This window comes from Thermobia domestica, chromosome 7, assembly GCF_964235325.1.
Source record: "Thermobia domestica chromosome 7, izTheDome1.hap1.1, whole genome shotgun sequence".
In the NCBI taxonomy this organism is placed as follows: domain Eukaryota; kingdom Metazoa; phylum Arthropoda; class Insecta; order Zygentoma; family Lepismatidae; genus Thermobia; species Thermobia domestica.
This window is the reverse complement of record NC_137460.1, coordinates 45060990-45081380: the sequence shown is the minus strand read 5'-3', so window position 1 is coordinate 45081380 and position 20391 is coordinate 45060990. Positions and strand designations below refer to the sequence as shown.

At 35.2% G+C, this 20391-nt stretch overlaps 1 protein-coding gene across 2 annotated transcripts in view; it reads right to left on the bottom strand.

The window, feature by feature from the left end:
• The window catches only part of LOC145690044 (uncharacterized), a 60341-nt gene extending 41600 nt beyond the window's left edge, over nucleotides 1-18741 (bottom strand). Inside the window, exons 1-2 of one of the 2 annotated variants that reach the window (XM_081764545.1) lie at nucleotides 18578-18741; nucleotides 13786-13915 (exon numbers count right to left, since the gene is read on the bottom strand). In XM_081764545.1, coding sequence (XP_081620671.1) covers nucleotides 13786-13915; nucleotides 18578-18654 — 207 coding nt within the window. In that variant the 5' untranslated portion in view covers nucleotides 18655-18741. The remainder of the gene's footprint in view (nucleotides 1-13785; nucleotides 13916-18577) is intronic. The other variant, XM_081764546.1, reaches the window with a different exon arrangement.
• Between the last annotated feature and the right edge of the window lie 1650 nt (nucleotides 18742-20391).

Sequence of the window (20391 nt, the reverse complement as noted above, 5' to 3'; positions counted from 1 at the left end):
TGATATTAACTCGCAGTGTGTGCGAAGTATTGCTGAACATTTTTCTTAACTTACTCTTAATGTCACTTTTTTTTTTTAAACCAATTAATAGACAATACAATACTTTAGACAATACGTAGTTTAAAAAAAAGTTCTGCTTCGGAGTATTTCAAGTATTAATACTAGATACTTTATAATATCATTATATTTTTTTAGTAAGTTGAAATACACCTGCAGTAAGCGAACAAAGTTTACAATGAAAATCTTATCTTGATACGCAATATTCGTACGTTCAAAAACAAATTATACTTATTTTCGTTCACAACATTATAGAACTACGACGAAATCAGTGCATTTGACTAGTCCAATTCCATTGTTCTATTATTTTACTCACGGTAACACACTTGACTACTAACATTCCCTTGAATTTTTAGACTACTAATTTGAAGGAGGAAATATCTCCTTGTTGGTGAAATACCGAGGACTGTGTAGATGCTCTGAATACCTTTCTCAAAGCTATTTTAATGTTCTATCTATTGATGTGCTACAATTCTAAACCGAAATATCTTCAGGGTATAACATTTAAAGGTGTTGAATACTTGTGTAATCATTACTTTCTAGCCTATTGATTTATATGGGGAATCATTTTCCTATTTTGTTTTGAAATGAACTTGATTTTTAATGCTTTGATTTTACTGATATCTTCTTCAATTTTTTTTAGTCTCTTATTTTGTGAAAATTAAGGTGGATCACTAGATGTTCTCGCTGCTATGCTAAACGCTGCTTGAATAGTGCGGCGTTGCCAGATAGTATCAAGTGTTTACTGATGCCAGACAATAAAGAAAGTAATCCTGGAATTCTTGGATACTTACTAGTGACATTAGTTTTCGACCCTTACCGCAATTCACAGATAAGTTCCGCTTCTCGAACTGCAACGCCAGAATCCAGGAATTTTCTTATTGTAACTACCACAGTAAACGTAAAAATTTGGCAACAACGCATTATGGCGTTCTATGCAAATTTCTTCTCAAAATCTATTTCTTTAAATCTAAATTAATATTTAAATAAAATGTGAAACATAACACGAATAACGGTCAAACAAATTGTCTGTTTCGTAATAAGATTGTTACTTTAAAATACTTTTTACATACAAATAAACATTTCATAAAACTGAGCACTTCTAGTAAGATCTAACAGTAAGTGCCATCTTGTATGCTCATTGTAAAACCAATAAAATATTTTCTTTTATTTGTTCTTTCTCGATATCTGACGACACAACCAAATGAATCAGTGTCTTGTGTTGTAGCTGAAACATAACTCCATCTTATAGTACAATATTTATAATATGTAACGTTTCATTGCGCAATAGTTAAGCTAACAAGCTAAAATATATACTGACTTCCGGGTGGTGATCCACCTTAAATTCATACGTAATGCAAATTTATTCTGAAAACGCAGGCACATTTAATTAGATTTGAAGAAGAAAACAGTAAAATCACATCATTAAAAATCAAATTCATTTCAAAACAAAATAGAAAAATAATTTTTCCCACCAAAATAACACCAGTCTCATTAAAATATTAAACTAATACTCATCCTTCATTTTATCCTTTCTCTTTCTTTCAACTTTCCTACAACTAATCATTCTCAAAATTAAAACTTTTAAATTTTATTTAAATTCAATCACAACTCTTACAATTAAATACCATATTATGCATCAATTTCATCCCCAATTTATCACATTCATTTAATAAATATTTTAAAAATTATTGTAAAATACAATTAATAGCACGACACCGGCACAAAATCAATAGGCTAAAGATAATGATGGGACAAGTATTCCCGTTAAATATTATGCCCTGAAGAAGTTTTGGTTAAGAATGATAGCACATCAATAGACAGAACATTACAATAGCTATTAAAAAAAAAAAAGTATTCAGAACCTTAACATTACTCGGTACTTCATCAACAAGCAGATATCTCCTCACACAAATTAACAGCCTAAAAATTCAAGGGAATGTCAGTAGTGTGTTACAGCACAGGTACTGTGTACTGAGTAACACACAGATACTCAACATCGTTAATAAGCATAGACTTCTACGGCTATCCACACAACTCCTGATAGCATACTTCGCTATAAATAATATTCTTTGAGAATATCACATGTTTGATTTTTTAAAACTCATAATAGTACTTTTATGCAAATAATGAAAAAAAAATGTAAGGTATGCTATATATAAAGATTAACTTACATCATAGGCTGTACATAAATTCCACTTTTTTGTTGTACTCATTAATTGTACATTAACAAGTTTTCTCAAGTTTATAAGAGGTGTGCACTAGGGATGGGCAAAACCGGCTTTTATAAAAACCGAAATCCGAAAAACCGACATTTCGGTTTTCTCCAAAACCGGTTCGGTTTTTCACCGAAACCGGTTTCGGTTTTCTTGAAAACCGGTTCGGTTTTCACCGAAACTGGTTTCGGTGAAAACTTTTCGAAAACACATAAGACTATTTCTGTGGAAATGGATTCGGTTTCCGGAGAACAACGAAACACCATTCTGGTCAGAAATAGAAGAAATTTTAAAAAAAACGGAATCGGCTTTGAAGAAAATCGAAACCGGATCTGGTGAAAAACCGAACCGGTTTTGGAGAAAACCGATAACCGGTTCCGGAGAAAACCGAACCGGTTTTGAAGAAAACCGAAACCGGTTTTTTGAAAATTTTCAAAAACCGGTTTCGGTTTTTCTAAAAACCGAAAAACCGGTTTTTGTTCCCATCACTAGTGTGCACACGGTTTTCTGATATTATAGGAACAAAACGTGAGCTTCCAACTATTTAATGTATGTCTCTAACGGTCATAAACTACTTAAGAAAGAAGAATTATATTACAGAGAAAATGAAGTAACAAAAAATACTAAAGTTGAAAAATTAAAATTGAAGTAAAAATTAGATTGTATTTCGTTGTTGACACGTAAGAGCCATCCATCCGTTCATTTCTTTTCACCTTCTGAAATATTCAAATTTCCTAAGTGAATAATTTCTAAGTGCTGTGATGAAAATGGAAGAGAAAACTCACCGAAATTAAAGTTTACATTAACAAAAAATAAAGAAGCTATGTCATAATATTTACTAGGAATGCAATGGATATACTCGATTGCAATGAAATGAGCTGAGCGAGCTTAAGCAACGTAATCAGTTTATTGTGACTTTTTAAAACAATCAGTATTTTTCATAACAATCGCACAATTCTTCGTCTTGACCTTTTGTTCCGGCTAAAAAAAGTTTAAAAAATCGTTAATTTGTTTTTAAATTGTGATTAAAATTGTAAATTTTTACGCTAAAAAAATAAAAGGGCTTCGCCGGAATTTTTGAAAATCACGCGCAGATTTTAATTGTTGACAAAAAAATCACGTGAAAACTTTTTCCCCATGTTAAGTCTATGGAAGCGTTTTTCGGTGATTATTCCTCGATGGTACATCGGATTTTTGATTTCGACCTATGTTCTCACTCAGCACGACATACTCTATCAGCGTGCTAAGTTTGGTTGAGATCGGCCAAACGGTTTAGGAGGAAGCGTTTTTCGGTGATTATTCCTCGATGGTACATCGGATTTTTGATTTCGACCTATGTTCTCACTCAGCACGACATACTCTATCAGCGTGCTAAGTTTGGTTGAGATCGGCCAAACGGTCTAGGAGGAAGCGTTTTTCGGTCATTATTCCTCGATGGTACATCGGATTTTTGATTTCGACCTATGTTCTCACTCAGCACGACATACTCTATCAGCGTGCTAAGTTTGGTTGAGATCGGCCAAACGGTCTAGGAGGAGTTCGCGGACAACCAAACGGCTAACCCGAGTATAAGAGCTTCGCTCGCTCAGCTCAACAAATTGACCTACGGATAAAACTGTTCTATACTTTTCCGTCATTAAATGTATATATACACATAAGAACAATTACAAACTTAGCATTAGGGAAAGATAAAAAAGAACACTGAAATTTACGGTCGTTTTTAAGTAAGATTAGAAATTCAATTTCTGGACTTTGGCACCTATGGCCATGTCAGCCCGTTACGTATGAGGGATGACGTCCCTCGGCAATCATACTACCCGAGGATTCGGGACGAAGAAAGGAATGGGATAGGAAACAAACGTCTAAGACCATTATGTTGGGCACCATTCCGGCATTTGCATGGTGTGAATGAGGAAAACCTCAGTTTTTCGACCGAGTATTTCTACGGGAATCGAACCCAGAACCGCTCGCATCAAAGATAAAAGCGTTAGCGATACGCTACGCGGGGCCATAGTCGTTCTTAAGTGCCTTAAAGATATAAACTGGTCCAAATTTCACATTTTCAAAACCTTTTTATTAAAATATTGCAAAAATTCAACAACTGGTATTATAATATTTATGCTTAATTTTACCACTCTACGTAATTTTATGTAAGGAAGTTGATTATATTTTCAAAGTTTTTCTGACGTTACATAATACACTTTACAACAAATGTTAGGGTTCGACTGCGTAATTTTAGCTGTTTTAACAGTGAGAAATCACTATAAAATTTTCTATAAAACGAGAAAACTATTCAACGTATCTAACTAACTTCTGGCATACTAAATACTATAAACAGGATAGGTCGAGATGTCGTAATACTGTTTACTCAACAATTGATCATTACATGGTATTTTCTCAATGCTCCATTTGCAGTTAATGCGGATAATGGATTCCTAATTGGCCACATTTGAAATTAAGCAAGACATCTTCCGATGACGGCAACTCTCATTACTAGAGGACTGAAGCTGATGAAATGTCATTTTTTTTTTTTCTGGTATCAGGGACACAATGTCCATAAAAGACACATAATATTACATTTCAATCTGAAACCAAAAAATGGCAATTTTAAAGTGCTTTTCTTATTTGTGCTTTGCCAATTTTAAGCTTTTAGGTAATTTTTCCTACGTTTCGGTGATTTATTCGTCTTTTTTGGTATATTTCGGTATTTTTTTTAATCGTTCTTTTGATTTTGGCAATATGCTCGAGATTTTGCACCAAGGTAAACACATTTTCTCATAAGATGACAATTTTAGAAAAAAGAGGATCTGAATTATAAACATTGTTCCTATGCTAGCAAGACAATTGTGATGTGCTGCAACTAAGGTAAGTGAAACTACTTGGAATTTTCATTTTCATTAAATATTTCCAAAATTAAGTTGTATGTAATATTGAAAATGAAAATGAAATGAAATCTTTTAAGTTTTACGTCCCACGCTTATGCCGGTTAGGCTAAAGGAGACGGTGATGATGAGAGATGAATGAAATGGTGGAATGAAGAAAGTGGGAGGAAACGGAAGAATCCCGAGGAAACCCACGAGCACGGTGTTCGTCCACCACAAAGTCCACATGGCGCGAGCTGGGATCGAACCAGGGACCTCAAGCACCAGGGGTGAACGCTCTACCACTGAGCCACCCCGCCCCCCTGTATGTAATATTTTTAAAATAATTTCTGACGTTTAAATTTATTATCTTCCCGACGGTTTGTATCTTGGCAGAAAAAAAGCAGCGTGTCTAGAAAATCCTCCCCTCCCGCAAATGAGTCCCTGATTCTCACTTTCCAATTTTTCATGAACAATTTGTTTAATTTTAAACAACAATTATAGGCTTTACGCGGAGGCATTATTTCCTTATATTCGCAGTGACGCACAAGACACGGAAAAACACCATGCTACACAGTAGGTTGAGATGCAGGAAATAAATGCATTTTACGCTGAATAATTTGCTGAATTTGTCTTAATCATTAAATTGTTTAAATTTATATTTTATGTTGTTATTTTCATTTAAAATCAAATTTACATATTTCAACTAAAGAAATTACCTCATTTTTCCTGGTATCGCGACCATTATTTAGTATGTTGTAGTACTCTTTTAAAGTAGCAATTACAAATTCACTCGTAATTTTCGTAATTTTTAGGTCGTTTTTCCATGATTTAAAGGGCATTTTACAGGATATTTTTTAGGTCATGAACTTCCGCCCCCTAAACAAACATAACAAACCATAAACGGCATGTGTGGTAGTTTTATGACGGGTTGTTGTCATCCTTAATGAACTGAAAAGATTTCGTTGCAACATCTTTTTAATATGTCAATGGAACATGAGTCATATCAATAATGCGCCGCTTCCTTTCACGACGCCTGGGAACGGTTTGGTCGTGTCGACTTTAACTATTTTCTTGTTTCTAGATATAGGCATTATCTACGTTGTATGGTGAATGTGACATCTTTTTTTCCTGAACTATTATTTAATTGTAACTTTATTTTTTATTCGAAAATTAAAAAAAAAAAAATAAATATTATGACATTTGAACATGAATAACCATGGTACAGTGACGAAACAACAAATCTTACAATTTTCGTTTAAAAGCCTGGACGTTATACGAAGATTTAATTAATGAACGATGTGTTTTGAACTATGACCATCTTTACTAGCAATACAGGTTAATATGTTGACCTTCTACATGTTCTCAATAATTTGACACAAGTTCTTACAACACTGCTAACATTTTAAACCATACCGATGATCCTTAAATTCGACTCAATGCTTAAAACTACATACAAAAAAATGACGTTTCGTTTGTTTTTGAGGTAACGATTAAGAATAATTTACAGGCAATCCAACACGTGATAAGTTTTAAATGTTGCACTATTTTACCGCTCTGTTTACTTAAAATAATCTCCTTAACCCTTAAGGGATCCGATAGTACAAATTGTACCTTACGGGTGTTTCATGGTACATTGCGTTATAACTCTTCTATTTGAGCTTTTTCGTCCGTTTTTTTCTTTTTTTTTTTTTTTTCTTTCTTCCAAATCCAGAGGCATTGTAGAAGACCTTACGTATGGTTTTACACCTTCCTGCATCCAGACATAGGAAGTGATGACGTCATAATTTTAAAATATATATTTTCTCTTATTAAGCCTATGTTCATTATTTTTTGGCGGGCTTATTTTTGCACGTAGAAGATTGAAATTTTGCACAAACATTCAGTCCACTGAGTAGTATTTACCAGATTTTTTTTCAGATTTCTACGTTAAAACAGGGAGGGGGAGCCCAGAGGGGCAAAGAGTTGAAAAAAAGGGACATTTTTACCAAAGAATCCCTTTCTTCGGGATTTTCCCGCCTTAGATACATGATGGAGACACGTGAGTCGTACCATCTGAAAGGCAGTTCTATTCTGAAGAGAATGATGGGGGAAACATGACCCTAGGGTAATTAGGGATGTCTCAGGTAATTTTTATCAAAATATACTTCTGTATAGGGGAATATGGGACATTGTCGGTATATATATATATATATTGCCGGGGTTACTTTTGCAGCTAGAAGATTGAAATTGTGCATAAACATTCAGCCCACCTAGTAGTATTTATCCGATTTTTTCAGATTTCTGCGTTAAAGCAGGGGGGGTCCAGAGGGGCAAAAAGTTGAAAAGAGGGATATTTAGACCAAAAAATCCCTTTCTTCGGGATTTTCCCGTCTTAGTTACATGATGGAGACACGTGAGTCATACCATCTGAAAGGCAGTTCTATTCTGAAAAGAATGATGGGCGAAACATGACCCTAGGGTAATTACGGCTGTCTCAGGAATTTTTTTACCTGAGATCACAGTCTTTTGCGGTAATTTGGGGCATTGTGGGGATTCTTGATAAAATTTCTCCCGACCTTAGTATTCAAGATAGAAACTTGAAATTTGGCACACACATTCAGTCTACCAAGTGCTATTTATCACATTTTTTTTTTTTTTTGAGATCTCTTCGTTCACACAGGGCCACTCCAGAGGGCCCCAAAGTGTGAAAAAAATTCCCTCAGAAATTTTCCCTTTGACATCAATTTTCCCCTCTTCTGGTATATGATATTGGCATGCAAGTGGTACCATTTGAAAGCCAGCTTCATTCTGAAGAGAATGAGGTATGAACCATGATCCTAGGATAAATAGTTACGATGCAGTAGCTGCTTGACTGAAAGTCTAAAAAATACCCCAAAAACCCCGGATCCCTTAAGGGTTCAAGTACTGTGCTACTAATATAAAACATATTCTCTTTTGTGAAAAATCAATCTACAAATAGTTGAATATATTGTAAAATACTCCATATGTACAAAAGCATGCACAGGTAATCGATGTTTTTGTATGGACAAGGACGTTCTTGGGGATTTTTGTATGTATAAAGGTGTGTCTCTCTATATATACATACAAATTTATTGGGCTGATCAATGGAACTTCATGCAAAACAGTTTCTCTCATATATTGGGAAGGAAAGGAAATTAACAACACCGAAAATGTTTACCTGTAGTGGATGATGCACCGTTTGACTATACTGGTAGCTTGTTTGATGGGGCTGCTGAGGAGGCGCAGAAAAGTGCGAGGGATGTGTAAAATACGGATGGTAGCCCCGTTGATCTGGCGGAGCTCCTGGCTATAGAGGGACCAAGTGTAAAGCAAAGAGAGACAGAAAAAAAAGAAGAAATAGCATACTCAAGTTGCTTCATAAAGACAGAATCTCAAGAAAGTTTGTTAGTAACCTATTATTTGGAAGTAATTACTCAAGTTCTGTTTTTTTCCTTCGCATATAATATTAAGCGTAATTATTTTCTTCCTCTGGAGAAGCAAGAAATACAAACTTATATCCAATAATACATTACGAGTGACAATATACCTAATTGAGAGATATAGTGTGAGTGAGTGTGTGTGTGTGTGTGTATGTGTCTTTTACAGCGAATAGTGGCAAACTGTAAATCCCCATTGTAAAATCAATTTTCCAATATGTCATTTTATTATTATCGCATGATCTTTCTTTAAGGTTGGTTTAAAGGGACAAGTTTTGTCGATAGATGGCACCACAGTCTTCGTATCTTTCCCATGTATTTTTTACCTTTCACGAAAATTTACAATTTCTCTTACAAATTTTAAAATAGAGACTTCAAATTTTTAGACAAGGAACTTCATAACCTATTAAAGGGAACAACCCGTGCCGATTTTTTATTTAGAATTTTCTTCATTGTTGGAATGGATACCCAAACTTTTAACAATGGAACTGTTTTAACTGTAAAGAAAATTCTAAATAAAAAATCGGCACGGATTGTTCCCTTTAATAGGTTATGAAGTTCCTTGTCTAAAAATTTGAAGTCTCTATTTTGAAATTTGTAAGAGAAATTGTAAATTTTTGTGAAAGGTAAAAAATACATGGGAAAGATACGAAGACTGTAGTGCCATCTATCGGCGAAACTTGTCCCTTTACACTAACCTTAAGTAAATAAATTAAGAACAAATAATAAATAAATTACGATTTACTTTTTTGTATTATCGAAAACATTGGACTATTATGGCACAATTTGGTTAAATAACGTTTTAAATAGAAGACTTCTTTTAATACTACGACATCTGAAATTCAGTAAAAAATAATAATATTTTATGTATTTGACACAAAACCTGTAATTCTGACACACAATCTGAAATTTAATGTGGTGTTAACGCTTATACACTACAAACATACATGATGTTCCGCAGATTTGAAACTTTATATCCTAGGATAAAACCACGACATATCGTTGTTTCACACTAAGTTTATTACACAAAAAGCAGAATTCTTAATAATCACTGAAGTCTCTCTTTTGACTGTTTATAGTTTAAAAAAAAAAAAAAAAAAAAGTTTCTTAACATCACTACGCTATATTCAACTTTAGTAACAGTATCAATGTATATATAAAACTCAATATAAGCGAATTTTTAGAATTGTTATTTCATGTGTAACGCTGTGGAAAAATATTAATAAGTTACAGATATTGGTAGCAAATCTTCTAGATAAATTTTAAGGGAGATTTTTCAACTGGAACTGATGCTATCGCTATATTTATTCATTACGAAAGAATGATAAGTTGTTATATGAAAACTTACCTGCCGCAAGTGAAAATGAATATTCTCAGATGTTAGTTTGTATGGCTTTTCTTGTAGCGGAACCGTGGTAATACAGAGGAGGATTATAATGTACGAAAAATAAAATAACAATAAAAACTGAAACGAAATCTTTAAGAGGCCTAATCACTGTGAAATTAAAATACAGATAGCTTTGAGTTGATTTTAGTTTAGCGTCCCTTTCAGCAGCGAGGTTATATAAGACGTGGACCTACTGATTAATGTGGAATCCGAACCACATGAGCTCCCGCCGGGAATCGAACCCGGGTCTCCCAACAGATAATTTTGTAGTAATTATGGGACATCTTCAAAGAAATAAAAGATAATCAAAATGTGGAACAAGAGCGCGCTACATACTATTATTTCGCATGAGGTACCGTTATCACGAATCACCTTGTAGCTTTCCATTTTCAGCCATTTAGAAACGCGAAAATAAATGCAGATTTTCTAAATGGTTTGAAATCAAAAGCAGATAAGTGAGTCGTGATAACGGTATCTCATGTAAAATAATATTGTCTAGTGAGCTTTTGTTCCACTTTTCGATATCTTTTATCTATTTGAAGATACCACATAAAACTATAAAATTAGCGGTACTTTAATTTCGCCGCGATGGGACCTCTTAATTTGGTGTCCCACGGTTATGTCCTCTACGCTGAAGGGGAGTTCGTCAAGGAAACCAAATGATTATGAAAGAACAGGTGGAATGAGAATTGGGGGAGGGGGGGGAATCGAGAAAACCCATACAGAGAATGCATCTTTCAGCCTACGCTGGTAATATTGTTATTTCTTCTGATCTTTTGATGCTCTATTCTTCTCAATTGCTTGAAATCTGCGTAATGTATGTTACAAATATCCCCAGTGTGAGTAACATGATAACATAAAGTAACTAACTCTCTGGCTTATGGAATCCGGAGATTCAATGCCGCGTTCCCAAAAGCTCTCCACTGACTTCTATCTTAGCCAGCTGGATCCCGTTTCTACTTTGTATTCCTATCTCTGCGAGATCCATCTTAATATTGTCCTCCCATCTGCGCCTAGGTCTGTCTTCCTAATAGTCGTTTTCCGATTGATCTTCCAGTCAAGACTTTGAAAGAGTTTCTACTTTCTTCCATCCTAGCTACATGACCTGAGCCTCGACTTGATGACCCTAACAATGTTTGGTAAACCGTAGAAATTATGTAGTTCCTCGGTATGAAGTTTCCGCCATTCCCAATTCCCGTTCCTCTTGGGTCCGAATATTCGTCTCAGAATCTTGTTCTCAAATACTTTCAGTCTATGTGCTTCTTTCAGAGTAAGGGACCATGTTTCGCAACCATATAGAACAACAGGCATGATTATCGTCTTTTATATTTTAAGCTTCAAATTCCTCGATAGAATTCGCAACGACAAGAGATTTTGAACCGAGTAATAACCTGAATTCCCTGCTGTTAGTCGACATTTAATTTCTTCGTGAATATGATTTTTGTCTGTTAATATTGATCCTAGATATTTGAAAGTATCCACTTTATCAAAAGTATTATTTAATACTTTAACGCATCTATAATTTGCTGTATTACGGTCCCGACGCACTTCCATATATTTAGTTTTATCTGCATTTACTTCTAAACCCATGTCCCTGCAAGCATTTAATAAGATCTTTGCATTTCTTTCTATTGTTCCCCTGTCATTATTAAATTTAGATGCCTTATTACATTTACATCATCAGAATATGCCATAACCTGGTGAATACCGTTCAACTCTAGACCCTGGTTGCTATCTTTGATTTTTCTTATAGCGTATTCCAGGATAAAGTTGAATAATATTGGCGACAACACATCTTGTTTCAGGCCATTTTCGACGTGTAAGCTCATGGACAAAAATTTTCCTACCCACACTTTACTATGGGATTCATTTAAACATATCTTAATTAATCTAATTAGCTTTTTCGGTATTCCAAGTTCTGTAAGAACGTTGTATAATGTTTCTCTTCTAACCGAGTCGTAAGCCTTTCTAAAATCAATAAATAGTTGATGTACCGAAGTATTGTATTCCCACTTCTTTTCGAGTATTTGGCGAATGGTAAATATTTGGTCGATAGTTGATCGATTTCATCTAAATTCGCACTGATAATCTCCAATAATTTCATCTGCGTATGGGGTCAATCTTGCTAATAGAATATTTCAAAGGATTTTATAGGATGTTGACAGAAGAGAAATGCCTCCATAATTATTACAGTCAGTTTTGTCGCCTTTCTTGTGAATTGGAACAATGATTGATTCTTTCCACTCTTGTGGCAATTCTTCCTTGTTCCAGATAAGGAGAATGAGTTTTGTATCTTGTTCCACAATTTTTCGCCTCCAGCTAAAATTAGCTCAGCCGGAATTTCGTCTACACCCGGAGATTTGTGTCTCTTTAATTTCTTTATAGGAATTTCTATTTCTATTCGGTTAGGTTCTGGAATATACGGTTCTGCAGTGTGTATCTCCTTTTCTCTACGCACATTAGTTTTTGGCTGCGTGTCCAGCAAATCGTCAAAGAAATCTTTCCATCTATTTAAGATGCTATCCGTACCAGTGAGAACTGTTCCGTCAGCTTTCTTTAATATATAAGCACGAGGTTGATAGCCTTTCTTAAATTCGTTGATCCCCTTATACATGTCCCGAATGTTTTTGTTTTTACCAAGTTCCTTAATTTTAGCTTTCAAAAAGTTGCGTTTCTTTGTTCTAAAAGTTTTGGAAGTTTCCCGCCTGATGTCTACGATGATAACATAAAGTTTAACATTTAAAGGACGGCAAGCCACTTTGTTGGCAAATCTGGTAAACCTCATCGGCCGGGAAGCCACTTTTGTGGCGCACACTATATGGGCTTTTTTGGCTCGCGTGTAATAGTTTGCCAATCACGGAATGGGGTCAAAAGTTTGTCTGAAGGGTTCTCTAACATTGCAGTTATAAGATATGTTTGACAAGTGAAGCTGTAAGCATTTGTTTCAAATATTATAAATAATTTTTAATCATCTTTAAATGGCCGCCGGCTGGTGATGCATACAGGGAGTTCCCGCGCCGTCCTTTAAAGGTTAATTAAAATAAAATGCTGCGCAAATCTCCCTTTCAATCTCTCGTGGATTCCCAGGGGTCTGCGGACCACAGATTGGAAAATATTGCCATAGAGCAAAAACTGTAAGATAGGAGGAAGCTGTTTTCTGCAATCAGCTAAGCACTTGAAGATTTTTTTACCTTCACTCTTGGGCTTCTAATAAAACAGGAAGTGGTAAAAATCAACAACTTGTGGTTACAGCTTGATGATTATAGAATAAAAACGTAATAGATAGCGAGAAACTGTTTTTTGCACTTAATTAAGTGTCCCAAGAGTATATTCCATATCTACTCTAATCTCTCTACTGAAACTAGAATTGGTATAAATCTATTATCACTTCCGGTTTCAATATTAATTGAAAAACCATCCGACATACAAACCAAATTCCTTCACGTGGTGTACACATCACACTGCCGCTTGTTTTTTGTAACCTTCTTATGGTGTTCTTCATTCTCTGTAATTCTTTATTAGACCACCAATGTAGCGCAATTATTTGGTCTGCACATAAGTTTCACTTCATTTTAGAGACACTGTAGCTGTTTCTTCGATATTTTTTATACATATACATAAATGACCTTCAATCTAATATTCTGGCATAGAGCACTTACAGCATAATACGGTGTCAGTCATATAGCAATCCTTAAAAAAGAAAAAAAAAAGTACATATGTCTTTTTCTTATAGAAACATAAAAGTCATGTTTCTTTAGAAAGACATATTTGTACTGTACAAATTATTATTAAAAAAAAAAAAAAAAAAAAAAAAAGATCCATACCTGAAGAGGAATAGACTCTGTCGGGCCTCCCGTACTTGGCACATGTTGTGGCGTCATCTGGGGAATAGGCCTATATCTAAGTCGTGGATCATCCCACGTAGTTGTTTTATTAAAATAGTTGATGAAGTAACTGCAAATTAGAATAAAAGCAATAGAACTGCATTATTTACTGATATTTGCATTGAATATTTATATTAAATAAATCAAAACATTCACCTTCAAGCAACCTCATATGAAGATTTGGCCGGTTAGATTGGAGATTAGCGTCCCTTTAAGCATAGAGTGTATGTAAGACGTGGACCTAGTCTAAAATGAAATCCAAAGCACTGTGGTACGTTCAAATATAAGGCACTCCGTACATAAAAGGTGCATGCTAGATACGACACCAGCGGGGAAGGTCTTAAAAGAAAAATGACATACGATTTAGATAGTCGCCTGCCATTATCCTTGAGTGCTGTGTCAAGATCTGTGCTGCTTAATTAATTGCACCGTAAAACTATTTTCTATAAGAAGAAATTTCACGATGTGATTAACTGAAGAGTGTTAAGTCTTTCACACTGTACTGAGGATGGTGACAGCCCATTATCGAAAGTTTAAGCGATTATTTTTCATTAAAGAATGCTTCAAGGCGAGCCTTTTCAACCTAATCACACTTTGGTTTTTTTTTTTTTTTTTTTTTTTTTTTTTTTTTTTTTTTTTGCATTGTGACGTAAATATGTAATGAAATAATTAAATAAAATTAATGTTTGGTAACAGATGTTTTCTACTAAAACCATATATATATATATATATATATATATATATATATATATATATATATATATATATATATATATATATATATATATATATATATTTGGTCTAGGAATTAATTCGTGCGGGTGGACAAGAGATGGCGCAACGAACGGAGCGTCCCACAGTTCCGTGTATCCACACATGTGTTGCAAACCCCTGTCATCGCGTATCGTTCGTAGTATAGGGCAGTGGATTAAAGCGTCAACAACACCAGTTTGTAGTTAAGTGAACATGGCGCAATTTGTGCCTGATAAAGTGTTTTTACGGGGTGTCCTGCTGCATTACTTTAACATGCAGAAAAGTGCGACTGAAAGTCATCGTATTTTGGTGGAAGTGTATGGTGACCATGCTCTAGCTGAGCGAACGTGTCAGAAGTGGTTTGCACGGTTTAGAAGTGGTGATTTCGGCTTGGCAGACCAAGAGCGAGCTGGACAGCCAAAAAAATTTCAAGACGAAGAATTGACAGCATTGCTCGAGCAGGATTCGTGTCAAACGCAGGAACAACTTGCAGCAGCATTAGGCGTTGATCAAACAACAGTCTCCAAACGCTTGAAAGCCATGGGAATGATTCAAAAGATGTCACATTGGGTTCCACATGAATTGAAAGACAGAGACGTTGAAAGACGAAAAACCATTTGCGAATTGCTGCTTCAACGACAGAGCAGAAAGGGGTTTCTGCATCGAATTATTACGGGTGATGAGAAGTGGATCCATTACGAGAACCCTAGACGAAAAAAGGCCTGGGTGAAACCAGGTGAACCAGGTCCATCACAACCAAAACGAGATATTCACTGTGCAAAGGTTATGCTGTGCATATGGTGGGATATGAAAGGTGTGGTGTACTATGAGCTGCTGCAACCGGGTGAAACTATGAATGGAGAACGTTATCGACGACAATTAATGCGTTTGAAACAAGCTCTGGCCAGAACACGACCAGAATGGGAGAACAGACATGATAAACTTATTGTTCAGCATGATAACGCTCGCCCACATGTCGCAAAACCGGTCAAAACCTATTTAGAAAATGTCGGATGGGAAGTTTTACCCCACCCGCCGTATTCACCAGACGTTGCTCCTTCGGACTACTACTTGTTCGATTGCATGAACAACGATTTGATTGGACAGCGGTTTACTTCTTCAGAAGATATCGAAACATGGGTCTCTGACTGGATCGCTTCCAAGGATGAGGACTTCTTTCGCCACGGAATCCGTACATTGCCTGACAGATGGGCGAAAGTGGTGGCTAGCGATGGACAATATTTTTCTTAAGGTATTTATGTATTTTGTGTTTGTACTACAGCTTCAATGTGTGCGTACCAACCGCACGAATTAATTCCTAGACCATATATATATATATATATTTAAACAAAGGCAAATAGGAAGGGTCAAATTCACGAACGGATCGCAATGTGTATTATTACCCAATAAAATATGGTTAATGTTTGTGATTGCCGTAGTAGAAAAATGGAAAAAAGTTTCCTAACCACTAATTTCCACTACTTTTTCAAATTGCATGAAATAAACGTCCAGCAAGTGCGATACCGAAATATTCACAATTGCGCAAACAACTAAAAGTGTCGAGCTTTATTTTGAAAATAACAGGTAAATTGTCTTTACACAAAGAGTGTACACTGCCGCCAGTTTCGTATCAGGGAAGTACTTTCTAAATGACAATGATTTCGTCGATTGATTAGATGTTTTACAGAGCATGGCGTGGTAACGGTAGACCACGCTTGGCCACAACACAAAAAGCAGTAATTGAACGGGTGCAGAGGAATGTCGAAGAAGTACAAATAATTCCACATGAATTCCACAAATAATTCCGTCACGTGATGTTTTGCACTGCACACTGCACTGCATTTTACACTATGATTTGCATCTGTATCTTTACAAAATACAACTACGCCCCGGTTTGCTGAGTACATTCAGGAGTTCCTTCACGAAAATCCAGATTTTATTCAAAATTTGATTATAAGAGACAAAAACTTCCACCTCTCTAGGTACGTACACAATCGCAGGTTTTGGTGTACCGAGAATCAGCAAACTATCCACTACCGTTCACACACCCTGTCAAGTGTGTAGTGTTGCATTCCAGGGAACCAATGGACCCCGATTCTTCGAAGATGACCCAATGTAAGTGACAGTCATCGGTGCTCAATACTGAACGATGATTCAAGAATTTTTACATTTACAGATGACAGCAGGCCATAGTCAGGCCTGCAAAGACATCAGCCAATAGAGAAATGATGGTATTCGCTTTTAAAATAGCTATAATTAGATTATTATGATTACTACTATCCGTAAAAAGTTGCATGATGAAGAAATGTCAGTAAATTGCATTTACAACATTCATTTTCATACGTAATTTTCGACGTGAAATTACTTATTTTATTGTCTCTAGTTTCTATGATCCTTCTAGACGTCTTCACGGGCTCGGGCTTACAAAGTATATTTCGCTTCCGGTCCGGCCCCTAAATTTTTAAATATACTGTACAACGATATTAATAGGACTCTCCATTGTGGAGAACTTTTAAAGCACAACTGCAAACTTAAATCTCTAATTGCTGTAAATAAAAATGCAATTTTGCGTTAATTTTTAAATTTCCATAATTCGGGCTCATTTGATTATCACACGAGCTCGGGCCGGGTTCAGGCCTATCTTGTCCGTGCAGACCTCTAGTTCCTTCGATGATCATTAATTTGATTCATATGCAGATTACGAATACTAGGTCATAGTTTTGAAACTCTGCAGGTAAAACCTTCATTCCCAAAGAGAGAGTAATATGTCAGAAAGTTATTTATGTAGGCTGCAAGCATGTGTCATCTAGGAACATAGAAACAGTGTTAAAAACTAAACTTCAAAACTATCCAATTGCAATGGACGTTAGGGGATATGTTTAGTTGAAGGGCTTCAGAAGTACATTAAAAAAAGACGATTTACACGACAAATGAGCTGAACTAAGGAAATTGTAATTGATTTCTGTGTCATTTAACAATGGAATCGTACGACATGTTGTAGAAATGAGAAATAGAAAATGATGAGAGACTATACATATTTACCAAAGCGCACATAAGGGAATATGTACCCAAAGATGCAAGCAGTTAGCCCTAACCTAACGTAACCTAACATTAAGTAAATAAACGAAATTTTACCATTTCTCCGAAAATAACGCTGGATTACTTAGTTAGTAGCTTGCATTTGTAGTGACACCTAGCGCTTTGCGCACGTTTTCTTTACCCACCGTCGTGCGTCTGGTCTAACGGACACACCCAGTTTTTGGCCCTATAGCTTCGGCATCCCCTAGAATAGATACAAAGCCAGCTTCCCTTTTTCGCACTTGTCTTTTAATGGTATAGTGTATAGTATTAGATGATAGCGAATGAGTTATAACTCTTGCTTTGATATTTCTAGCACTGGCCTTATTGTTCCAAGTGAAATATGTGGAACTGCCAAACGAAGTGTAGAACGCATTAGGATAGTATTTCCATGAGGTAATCTGAATTTAACTATTGTATCAATTTTACTCCATAATCTTAATCTGTAATTAGATTTCTACTTATAAATAGGCATATATATTTTAGTTTGCTCTATTCCGATTACTGTGATTTATTTACATAACAGTTCACGCACTCAAACCACTCACTCGCAATCGGAACATTAACGGGCTTGGTCGTAAACTAGTTATTACACATCAAAGAACCACACGAAAATGATTTTTAAAGGAAAAATGATAACGTTTATGATAAATAATTGATAACCGAACCCAATCTGCCATTGCTACTTAACATGACAATCTCTAAACGTGGCAAATTATAACTATTATCGAAAATACTGGATACTTGCATAATAAACATATTTTAAAATAACTTTTTATTTCAATTCCAATTAAAAGAACCTTCGTACTTAAGTGACATTTAAGTTGCCGATCTGTCATTAACCAGATGATAAAAACCGGATATTGAATATAATCAAATATTCTACTTAATTTTTACTTACTATCTCCCTGTTCTCATGTCAAATTTACAGTCCCATCCTGGAGGTAGTGGGCCTCCTTCACCAATATTTTCCGCCATATTTTTTGCTGATATTTCCTCACAAATCTAATTTTCAAACTCAGCCATTTTGGATGTTGTTTACATTTTTTCTTTTTCTACAAGTGTTATCGTATTACTACATGAAAACTTTTTTCTCTTGCTCCTCAGACGTGCTTATAATTTTCAGTGATTCATGGATAAGCATTCGCAAAATTTGCAGTACGCAAAGGAAAACGAAATATTAGAGCATTTCCAGACAAATTGTCAACCTGTTATGAAAAAAATGAAACTGCTGACATGCACATGTGCAATATTGTTTGAAAGCGAATTTCATATAGAATCCAGATCAAAGCAGAATAATTAAATGCAATTTATATTTCACTGTCAGATAATACTTATTAAATAATATATTATCCGAATTATTAAAACAGGCAATTGTATATTGAGTTATATGATATACATGGGACTCGACAGCAAGATTTTGACCAAAATGTACTTCACTGATGCACTGTGATCAGTATTTCTGGGAATCAAGTAGTAAAATGAATATAGGTGTGTAAATATATCTTCCAAACTAAATAAGTACTATTTGGATTTGTGCCAGTCCGGAACTTTTTCCATTTTTAATTTTATTTAGCTTGCCTGTATGTTTATGAATTTTATATATATATATATATATATATATATATATCATATTATCTGTTCCCCTTTAAACAACCTTTCAAATGAGCCATAGGACTTTACTGTAGCTCCTCCTATAACCGAGTAAACTCTGTTCCAACTGACATTAAATTGTGTCCCTGACTCACCAAGTATGTGTTCCGGACTGACAGATGTTTTCTTTTTCCTGTGTAAACTTGGTTTAGCTCTCCAATCATCAGAAATTCTGCCTGGTAAACACCTAACTTATATTTCACAGCTTCTTATTTATATTTTGACAATTTACAATTACACAGGCATTTTACAATTCAAGACCTGCTTGATGAACTGACTGGTGACGTTCCTTTTTTTTTTTTTTTTTTGCCATACTTTCATAAAAAGTCAAGAAGCAATGTATTTTGCTAACAGCAAATCAGACATTCCTCGTGGGACCATTATTTTAGAGCTTAATTTTACCGAAAATTTCCCTTGTAAAGTGCAGAATGAAATCCAGTCAGTTCACTGGATTAACAAATGAGTGTCAGTCTTTATAGTTGTGATGTGGTTCTTGGATGATGAAGCTCAGCGGAGTAAATGAATTTTGCTTTTGTTTCGGATTCTTTGAAACATGAAACATATGCAAATCATCTTTACCTTAAAAAGTTCTGCTTTTGAGAATCAAAATGTATCCGTGGAGTGGCATCAACTTTGAAAATATTTTATTACAGAATATCTAGCCAATTTAAGCAGAAGTTCATGTTGGCAGATATAACCAGAATGGCTGAAACATTTGATATTATGTAATGCAACTTTTTTTGCAACCTCCCATGGGAAAGGAACTGTATATGGTATAGGAGATAATGTAAAGGGGATTGCAAGACAGGCCATGTTAAGTGGAAACTCTATTAGAAATGCACACGATTTCGTGAAACAAATTGAAAACAGGATTAAGCATATCAATGTTTTTGAAGTGCCGGTGGATGAAATTGAAGCTAAGAAAGAGGATCTTGATGGATTTTGGAAACATGTGGTGGCCATTGCAAGACTGCGTGAGAACCACTTGTTCAGGATAATGGATATTGCCAGAGTGAATACGCCAGGTATAATGCATCAGAAAAGTGGATGAGGCGCAAGTTC